Source organism: Carettochelys insculpta, chromosome 14 (genome assembly GCF_033958435.1).
Source record: "Carettochelys insculpta isolate YL-2023 chromosome 14, ASM3395843v1, whole genome shotgun sequence".
NCBI classification, from domain to species: domain Eukaryota; kingdom Metazoa; phylum Chordata; order Testudines; family Carettochelyidae; genus Carettochelys; species Carettochelys insculpta.
The window spans coordinates 2,158,295-2,168,542 of record NC_134150.1 but is presented as its reverse complement, the minus strand read 5'-3'; the positions used below and the strand labels follow the sequence as shown (position 1 = coordinate 2,168,542).

General features: G+C 51.1%; 1 protein-coding gene across 2 annotated transcripts in view; it reads left to right on the top strand.

Moving 5' to 3' along the window:
• The first annotated feature begins 4,069 nt into the window (after positions 1-4,069).
• Positions 4,070-10,248, top strand: part of ZNRF1 (zinc and ring finger 1) — a 42,936-nt gene continuing 36,757 nt past the window's right edge. For both annotated transcript variants that reach the window (XM_075009076.1, XM_075009075.1), the window contains exon 1: positions 4,070-4,898. In XM_075009076.1, coding sequence (XP_074865177.1) covers positions 4,487-4,898 — 412 coding nt within the window. In that variant the 5' untranslated portion in view covers positions 4,070-4,486. The remainder of the gene's footprint in view (positions 4,899-10,248) is intronic.

The following is a 10,248-nucleotide window of genomic DNA, read 5'->3' as shown; positions in this document are numbered from 1 at the left end:
GAGCAGGTGACGCACATGCGCACGCTGGGGGGGAGGGGGCTGGAAGCGCCAGGGCTGCTGGGAGATGTAGTCCCGCGGCCGGAGGGGCGGGGCTAGGCGAAGCCTCCCAGCCAGCTGGGGAGCTGCGTGGGGGAGAGTCCCGCGACTCCTGGAGCTGGGGCTTAGAGGGGCTCCCTCTCAGAGTACTGTCCTTAGCTCTCCGTCTGGGTGACCCTCTTCCCCGGGCCCTGGGCTCCCCCCTGAGCCCAAGGCAGGGGCTGCAAGGGAATGTTCTGGGTCTGTGCCCCGCTGTGCCGTCTTGTTTCCGTGTTGGTGTGCAATGTCACAGCCAGCCCTCGAGCAGAGCCGGGCCAGCAGCTGGGCCCTGAATTTTGGAATTGCCAAAAAGGACAAGAAAATATAGACACAAGCTGGTCTTGACAAAACAAAGGCAGGAAGAGTAAAGCTAGTTTTGTGTTTGCCTCTCAGCTTTACCTTAACAATAGCCCCAATCCTGCAAACACTGGGGCATGTGGTTCATTTAGCTAAAACAGAGCCTGGCTGGTGGGTAGGCCCTAATGCAGCAGGCTGATAGCAGGTGTGGGAGGTGGGTGCTCTGAAAGCACAGGGCCTAGGACAACCATCTCGACGTAGGGATGGGCCTGCATTAAAATGAATAATGCTGCTCATAGCCCTGATCTTGCACATGTCTGTGTGTGCTTAATTTTATTACCAGGTGTAGGTTTGCTGAGGACAATGGGATTACTCATGCAGTAGAACCCCAGAGCTACAAACAGCTACATTACAAACTAAAGAATCAACCACAGCTTCACATTTGGAACCAGAAGTACACAATCAGCAGCAGACATATATACACACACTCCAAAATACAGTACATTACTTTGTTAAACTTAATTTTTTTAAAAGAAAATTGACAAGGTAAGGAAACACTTCTGTGTTTGTTTCATTTTTCTTCTACATAATAAAGTTCCTAAGTTGTAGTGAGTCAATGTTCAGGTGTAAATGTTTGAAAGAACTATAACATTTTGTTCAGAGTTATGAACAGCCTTCATTTCCAAGGTGTTTGTAACTTTGAGGTGCTGCTGTAATTGTCAAGTTGGGTATGTGGTTAAGTGTTTGTAGGGTTAGGTACAAGGTTTGGAGTGCTGAAGGTTTATGCTAGTACATGAGAACCTGAAGGTGAAACTAACTAGGAATAGCTTTAAATAACATATTTTGTTAGTCTTTAAAGTGCTACTTTACTGCTTTTTTGTTTTGATAGTATATAGACTAGCATGGCTTTCTCTCTGTTGCTGTAAAACTGAATAGTTTATTTCATAGTGGAATCTAAGTAATGTGCAAAAAGGTAAGCAATATATGTTATAAACAGTGAAAAGTAAATTAGGTTGTATACATTTTTGATGTTCATATTCTAAAATGGCCCTGCTAAAGCTAAGCTGAGAATTTTTCTGTATAGCCCTATCTCTGATAATGTTACAACTGTTTCACTCCGTTGTACCCTGTCAAGTAACCTAAGCACTGCCTTTTTATTTTCTGGATGTGTGTCACGATCTCAGACCCCAAACTCTGCCGTCACATGTGCAAAGAGTAAACTTCTATATCCACATGGCACACAGCTGACTTTTCTAGTCAATTGCACAATCTCAGAGGGAGGACATGACATTAATCTACAACTATTTGAATGCTGTAAATGACAGGAAGGGAAAGGAATTGTTTCAGGTACTACTTGAAAAACATCTTTGCAGCAGAAGCTCTTCAAGCCTTCAGTGGCTTTGAGGAAGGACACAAAGACAGGATATTTTTACAATGAGCTGGATGCATTATTATAATGAAGAAGTGACTGTGCTGTGTGAGAGCAAGACACGAAATACAGCCTCTGCTCCCAAGGTTTGCAAAGTTATGTACATGAGCAGTACCACTGAAATCAATGAATTGGGCTACTCATTTGTCTGTGCTTTGCATCCCCAACTTAAAATTGGAGGTATTAATCTTTCCTTTGTCTACCATGCCTAGCACAATGGATCTCTACCTTTGCTAATGGCTCTAGGCATGACCATAAAATTAATCTTTAAGGGGTAGCCATGTTAGTCTGTGTCTGCAAAAACAACAAGAAACTGTGTAGCACCTTAAAGATAAACAGCTTTATTTGGGCATAAGTTGTTGTGGGTAGAAACCACCCAGGTAGATGCATGGGGTGTAAATTGCAGAGGTGGGTGTAGATATACATACTAGCACTAGCAGGAGGGGTAGGGGACTTATGGCCTGGATATGGTTTATGAGGCTCAGGTGTCGCCCCAGCCTTGCTGCAGGGAGCCTGTCTTGATGTCTGATTTGTACAAAAGCATACAAAAACGCATAGGAGAACACATTACCCTTCCTGGACTCTCCATAACAGAATTAAAAGTAGACATCCTTTCACAAAAATTTTCAATATCAGACTACAAAGAGAAACAGCAGAGCTGCAATTCTTTAGCAAATTTAGCAGGCTCAAATTAGGATGGAATAAGGACCTTGAATGGCTATCTCACGACAAGGACAATTTTCCCTGTCTCAGTATTCACATCTCCCCATCAACTCCTAGGAGGACGTCACATCCACTGTGACTGAATTGGCCTTGTTAACATAGGTCCGACATTTGATAAGTGACTTCCTTCTTTTGATATGCTGGGAGGTATGTCTATCCCTACCTCTGGGGTTTCTGCTCCATGCATCTGATGAAGTGGGTTTTACCCACAAAAGCTAATGTCCAAATAATTCTCCACGAAACCAAAACAAAAACGGATCTGAAGAAGTGGGTCTGTCCCATAAAAGCTCATCACCTAATACATTATTTTGTTAAAATGCTACATGATTGCTTTTTTGTTTTGTGAAGATACAGACTAACACGGCTCCCTCTCTGTGACTATTATGCAAATAATTTTGTTAGTCTTTAATATGCCACGGGACTCCTCATTGTTTTTGTGAAATTAATAATACACTAAAAATCTATGATGCAACCTTAAGTACAGTCTCAGGGCTGTTCCACCCTCACAGTACACTGAGCATGCCAGCAGCACTTCCTACATCCCTATAATTAGCAGCAGAGGCTTGCGGCTGTTCCAGCGCACAGCACTGTCAGTTCTCAGGACACAGCCTGCAGTGTATGCTGTCCTTTTTGTGGGTGGCACAGAGCGTGATGCAAAGGGGGGGCCCTCAGGGGACCTGGCAGGGAGGGTTTGGAAGCAGGGGCATTTCCCAGCTCCAGGGGAAGGTGGGATCGCAGAGGTCCAGAGCGGGGTGGGCCACTTTCAACTTCTGAGGCACTTAGCCATTATAAAATTAAAAAAAGGCAACACATGAAAACAAAACAAGGCACCCAAAAAGTGAGACAAAGCTTGAATGTACTTTGTTTATTTCACAAAAGTTTTTTTCTAGCTTTGTCCAGTGCAAATGCTCTGTTTATTGAGGAACAATGACAGCCCTTTGCAAATCTAAGCTGAGAGTGTCACACTTTGGCCTGATGGGGATGTGCAGAACCGTCCTGTCCATAGGATGAACTGGGGTGGGCACTGCAGGCCCCATGCTGTTGGGGGCCCTGGTGCCCTCCCAACCCACTGCACCTCCTTTCTCCGCCATGGCGGGAACCCAAGCACCCTTCTGGTTCCCGCCACCTCCGGAGAAGCATGGTGGAGTGGAGCACGCTGCCGTTCCCACCACCAGCAAGGGGGAGTGGAGGAGACCCCTGCTGCCTCCACCCTGCCCAGCCCTTGGCCCCAGGTAACTCCCTGGTGGGGTGAAGCTACAAGAGCCTGGCATGGGCAGAGTGGGGGGGGGCAGCCCCTTGGGCAGGGAGTTGCCCTGGGGATGTGCATAAAAACAAGCTGCAAAACTCATCCCAGGCCCCCAAATTAACAAGTGTATAAATTCGGGGCCACGCCCCCTTCCAGGCCAAGGGCCACCTTCCCCCCGCCCCCCCGCCACTGGCCGTGGGCGGGGCCTGGCCTCAGTCCCAGCGCCTCCCCAGCCCGGCGCATTAGGGGTTACTGCGGGCTGCGGGGGCGGGGCGCGGCGCGGCGCATGCGCGCGGGCGGCCTCTATTGTCTGGCCGGCCCCGGCAGCAGCGAGCGCGGCAGCGGGCGGCTCCGCTCCATGGACAAGGCCCCCCGCGGGCCCGAGCCAGTTTCGCTGCGGCCGCCGGCCGTCTCTGTGGTTGCCAGCCGAGCCCCGGCCCTGCAGCTCGGCGGGCGGGCGGGTACCCGCGCGCGTCTCGCGTGCTACCCTTTCCCCCGACCCGGAGCCGAGCGGGCGGGCGGCCCCCACCGGCTGCCCCCCTCCCTCCGTCTGGGCCGGCGGCGGATGCGCGGCCGGGCGCCTCGCGGGAGCAGGCGACACGGACATGCCGGCTGCGCGGATGAGGTTTAATTCCTAGTGAGCCGTCCCCGCCTCCTCCCTTTCCGGCGGCTCCCCCGCCCCGTCCCCCCGCGAGGGCTCGCCCGCCCGGCCGCCCATGGGCGCCAAGCAGAGCAGCGCGGCCCGCTCGCGGGGGCCCTTCCCGGGCGTCTCCAGCGACGACAGCGCCGTGCCCCCGCCCGGGGGGCCGCCCCACTTCGGGCACTACCGGGCGGGCGGCGGCGCCATGGGGCTGCGCAGCCGCTCCGTCAGCTCGGTGGCCGGCATGGGCATGGACCCCAGCGCGGCCGGCGGCGGCCCCTTCGGCCTCTACGCCCGGGCGGCGGCCGACCCCGAGCGGGCCCCGGCCGGCGGCTCGGGCGCGGACTCCACCTACGCCCATGGCAACGGTTTCCAGGAGACGGGAGGCGGTCGCCATGGAGACGGGATGCTCTACCTGGGCCCCCGGGCCTCGCTGGCCGACGCGCTGCCCCTGCACATCGCGCCCCGCTGGTTCAGCGCGCACAGCGGTGAGTCCCCGGGGCAGCTGGGTGGGGCCTGCCGGGGGGGGGGCGCTTTGGGGTTACCTGACGAGGAGTGGGTTGCAGCTGCCCCCCCTTAATTCCAAGGCATTGGGCCCCTGGGTGCTTCCCCAGGGTTGGCCCTCTTCCGTTCTGGCAGCCCCTGTCCTCTTCTTCCCCCAGCAGGAGGGCTGGAACGATTGGTGGGGTGCTGAGAGCTGTTGAACCCATACGGGAACCTTGGATATAATGGAAACCATTTCAAAATGGGGTGCTGTTGCCCTCTGTCACCTCTCCCCACAGTTCCAGCACCAGTTCCCTCCCCCACACCTGGTGGCGGGGTTGAGGCTGGCTGGCATTAATGCTTGTGGCTTATGGCAGGAGAGAAGAATGGCTAGAGAGAGCCTATTGAGCTGCCTGGTAGAAGTGTCAATTCTGGGTGGGGCAGCTTGGACAAAAGTGGTCTGAGGCTGGTGTCAGCTCGCTACAGTTCAACTCTCTGGCTGGGAAAGGTTGAGGGGTGTTTTGGCAGGGTATCTGAAAGGGATTGGTTACAGAGCTTGTTGTCCAGATGCCTTCCAAAAAAAAAAAAAAAAAAAAGTCATCCAGAGAACTTTTGAAAAGGAAAAGTTGGAACTGACCAGCTTTCTCCTGTGTGTAAGTAAAAAAAAAAAAAAAAAAAAAAAAAAAAAATGCAGGGGAGGGGGTATGGAGAGAGAAAAGGCCAAAGGGGGTTTTCCCATCCAGCTAGCTGGCATGCTCATGATGCCCTGTAGCCAGTGGGGAGAGGGAGGCGGGGAGAGAGAGGAAATGGCTCAGCTGGCCAGCTTGATAAGGCTGTGGAGTCAACCGGCACTGCTGCAGGAAATTTGTTAGACTGAAGGAAGGGAGGAAGCCCCTCCGCTCTTGTGCGGTTCCATTGGCTGGTCTGGCTCTCACAGCAGGATCGTTATTGGCCTCGGACAGGGAAAGATGGGGGAGTCCTCCCTGCTATGAAGTCATTTCAGGGATATTGTCTTGTTTTCTGGAATAGTTGGGAACTTCTCTCTCTCTCTCTCTCTCTCTCTCTCTCTCTCTCTCTCTCTCTCCATTGGCTTCCTGAATATTATAAATGTTCTTATGTGATGCAATTCTGGGAATTTCTTAGAACATCTTGTGGGGTGGGGAAAGAATGCCATATTTCAAGGGGTGGGGGCTTAAGATTAGGGAGCAAACATAATACAAGGGAATTAAATGCAAAAAAAGACACATGGGGCCTTCTTCCCACTCCCAGTCCATTGGGGTTACTGCTGTCACCACTCAGGGGACCACGTAGCACCCCTCTGTGTTAAATCCTAGAATGCAAAGTGCCACAAGTATTGCGGCTGCTGTTAAGCCAGACAGTCAAAGTGGCCGGAGCACAGGATTGGAAGTTAAGACTCCTGGGGTTTATTCCTAGCTGCTTTGATGTGTGCTCTTGTGCAGCTGTCTGCCTCAGTTGCCTTTCTTTCTTTTTAAAGAGAAGATACTTCTGTCAGGTGTCTTGTCATCTCTTGAAAGGTACCATGGAAATCATTGCTGCAGTAGTCTCAGCAAAGATTTTATTGCAGATGTAGGTGTTAAGATTTTGTTATACTACAATATTCTTGATAGCAGTCTCTGTACATGATGTCACTAGTTCAATTACAGCTGTGCTACTGTTATCAAAGAGGCAGATCCTGAGAGGCAGAATCTGAACTTCTTCATTGTTTCCTTGCTTGCTTACAGATGTGCAAAAGGGGCTCAAAACTCCCAGTACTTAGGGTGAATTGATGAAGGTTTGTGATGTTGCATGTGAAATGCTTTGTCTGTGAGAAACTTCAGAAGCATTGACTTTCTCTGGTGTTTGCTTCTGGGCCCCATAGAGGGTTGTGGGTTTGCTCTAAGGAGTACATTTGCACAGTTTGGTTAAAAACCACTAACCCTGCTGGGGGTGGTGTCTGCAGTGCCCCACTGATACAGAAAGAAAACAGGAGCACAGAAAACTATTCTGGAAACTCATCTGTGTGGTTTTCTATTTTGGTGTCTCTGTAGTCGCCTCCCTTGTCTTCTGTGTGCGGGCACGTCTGTGGGAATTTCATGGAAGGACAGGTTGAGGGAGAGAGCGGTACAATGTGCAGATAATCTAGCCATTCATTTTCCTGACTTAAAATGGAGTGTGTGCACTGGGGTGGTAATCAATACCGCCCGATAGATCTTCCTCTGCAATCCCTCTTCTTGGGTCCATCTGCAGCCTGGAGCAAAATCACTCCATTAGCTACAGTGAAAATGCTGACACAACAAAGCTCTGGTAAGCGAAGACGTACCTTGACATTGACTTGGGTGACTTTCCCATTCGTTTGTAAGGGGGATTTGAGACTGGAAACTTGCTGATGCCTGGAACTGCATTTGGAGTCCGTGTGTTTCAGTCGTGAATGCACATGGCCCTTTTAGCAGAAGCTGGTTAATCTGTTCTAACGGAGATCTTCAGCGGAGAATTAGAATACGTGTTTCTGGGTGAAAACTAATAACAATACAAGCACATAAACCATGTTTGGAATGGGGGCGATAATAAACACCTTCATGTAAAGACTGACCACAGCCCTACAATTTATAACCTTCCTGTTCTCTTCTTGTGGAATGCCCCTTGTTGTCTGAGGATCTGATTTCCATTACAGTAGTGTCAAGAGGCATCAGACTAGATCAGAGCCTCCCCTTGTACTAAGCGAGCTCCTCGGAAGAGACAGACCGTTTCTACTAACAGCTGTGGTACTGCTGTTTCTCAGGCACCGTGACACTGGGACAATAATCCCTCTTAAGAGCCTCTAAGATCTTCTCAGAGAGGTGTGCGGATTCTGGAAAGGCATGCTGGGAGTGGGTTGGTTAGGGTTTCCATTTCACGCTGGGTGCTCTCGCCTTAGGCAGGAGTCTTCGTTGCTTAGCAAAAAGTATCTGACCTACTGAGAGGGTTGCCTTGGGGGCCTAGCACCCCAGTTAACCCTGGTGGTCATTTTCACTGGAGCTGTGATCAGGGTTCCTTCTAATTTTTTTCTGTCTGTGGACATAACAAATTTTATATGCACCAAGGCTGAGGAGGATGTGGACCACCATTAGAAACATGCTCCTGGTGGTGAGCACTCTCCTGATTGGCTAGGTGGTATCTGAATCTCTGTTGGGCGCCTGCCCAAAGTGCTCAGTTTGCAGGGCATGCTGGCTGTGGTTGGAAAGACTGGGTTGTCTTTGGTGTTCCTGGCCTTTGTTATGTTTCATTTGATTAGGAGGCCTCAAAGTTTCTTGTAACACGTGCATCTCCTTTGAGGGCACATGAGGAGCAGAAGGTAGAGAACGGGATGATTTTGTGCAGGAGACCAAATGGACAGAAGTAGCTCCTCTGGGCCTTCTCGCAAGCCAGGACGAATGTAGCGTGTGAAAGGCCACGGTGAAATGCGAAATGTATGACTGGCCTGCATATTGCCTAGTGCAGACGCGTGCACCTTGCTCTGTGTTGTATGACTGGCCTGCATATTGCCTAGTGCAGACGCGTGCACCTTGCTCTGTGTTGTGCTGACCTCACTCACAGCTTCGCCCCAGGAGTTTGTAATAACCAAACACCAGGCCACAGCCTCGGAGGTGAGATGTTCCTTGCAAGCCAGCTCACTCTAGATGCCAGCCTTGTACTAATATCGGGAGATGCTTGCCCATTTGTGTGTTGCTTTGTTTTGTTATAATCTTTCTATGCAGCGACTCTGACGGGACACACTATGTTGTGGTTAAACGATTGTCTTCGGCATTCTGAGCAATGGAGCCATTTAAACTCATTTGTGCTGTGGAAGTGTCTAACCTGTGTTTGCCAGGAGAACTGAGCGGGTTCTCGCCGGGTTCTCGCCAGCTTCTCCCCTTGGCAGAATTGCACTGTACACATCCGGAGAGTGGGTGTCTGGAGGAGACAGACCACAAGCAAGGTTTGGTAGAAAGCCCAACGTGCAGGAAGTTGCTGATTCTAGTGCTCCTGCAAAGCAAGGGAGCATGTATGTGGTTTTTAGCTGGCTTCTCAGAGTGCGTGCTGAGAGCCCCATCGTGTGCAGGGCTAGAAGAGCCTATTTCACCCCCCCTTCTCCTTACAGATAGAGAGGAGCCTAGGGTGGTGGGCTGTAACATCAGGGCTTGGATGTGGCAGTGCCTGAGGTTGCAGAGCTTTTTCCCAGCTGTGGAGTGACCTTCCTCTGAGAACTTGGCTGGCCTTTCAACCCTTGGACTTCAGAGCCTACACCAGCCCAGTTAGCGGAGGAGAGCTCCCTTCTGACTTGCTGGCTGCTGGCAAACCTAGAATGCAGCTGGTTTGGCTGAGTTGTACAGATCTCCAGTACGTAAATATAACCTCCTGGTTTTATTAGGTAATGAGCTTTTGTGGGTAAGAACCAATGGATCTTGCCCATGAAAGCACGTAACCTAAAAATCTGTTATCACAAAAAACAAAACTAACAGGGCCACCCCTTGACACTATTGTTGTTATGGGAAATGTCTTGGGGTGGGTGTTGGGGGCTGTACCTGGACCACTGCTTGCTAGCTATCTACTGGGCCTTGTGTGCCTGATATGCCGTCCGGCCTGGCAAGCTGTACTCGGAAAGGGACCATCAAAGGGTCTCCCCATGCACCCCTTCCCCCATCCCAGCTCAGCCCCCAGTGGAACCCCATCCAGCCATGCCTCAAACCTCCCGGTGCCTCCTTCCTCCTAGCTCAGCCTTTCCGGCTGGGCTGCACTGCTTTGTCATGCTCTGCTTTCCCTCCTGGTTCCCGTGGGTCGGGGTGGTGGTGTTAGGGTGTCTGTCTGACTTAGTGCTGAAGCCGTGTGTGAAGTTCACAGTGGATTATCTCCAATATGAGGTGGGAATCCCTCTTTTTTTTTTTTTTTTTTCCCTTCCCCCTCTTTCTGTACTAGCTTGCAGCACGGGCGGCAGCTGGGCTAGCTTCCTTTGTGGTGTTGGCTAGCATGCCTGGCTGCAGCCCAGGAGACGGTCCCTGATCTGGGAAGTCCTTGCCCTTTTTGCTGCGCTCACCCAGGAGGGCACTAACTTGACGTGTGGATGGATTTGGTTGGGTTGGTTCACGTTTCCTTCTTAATTGCCAGCATTTCAGTACATAGAGATTTTTATATCCTCCCACCCTACGCACGCGTCAGCCACGCTCTGACCCACCCTCTTCCCTGTCTGGAGTAGATTTATTCCAGCCTCGTTTTGTTTGTGTTCTGCTGCTGGGAAATGCTGGAAAGGCCTTTTGCGTATTGCTCCCTTTTTAATGTGCTGGTGGGGTTTGTGTGCCTCCCTGAGTCAGACGTGAGTGGGAGGAGATGCGACCACAGGCA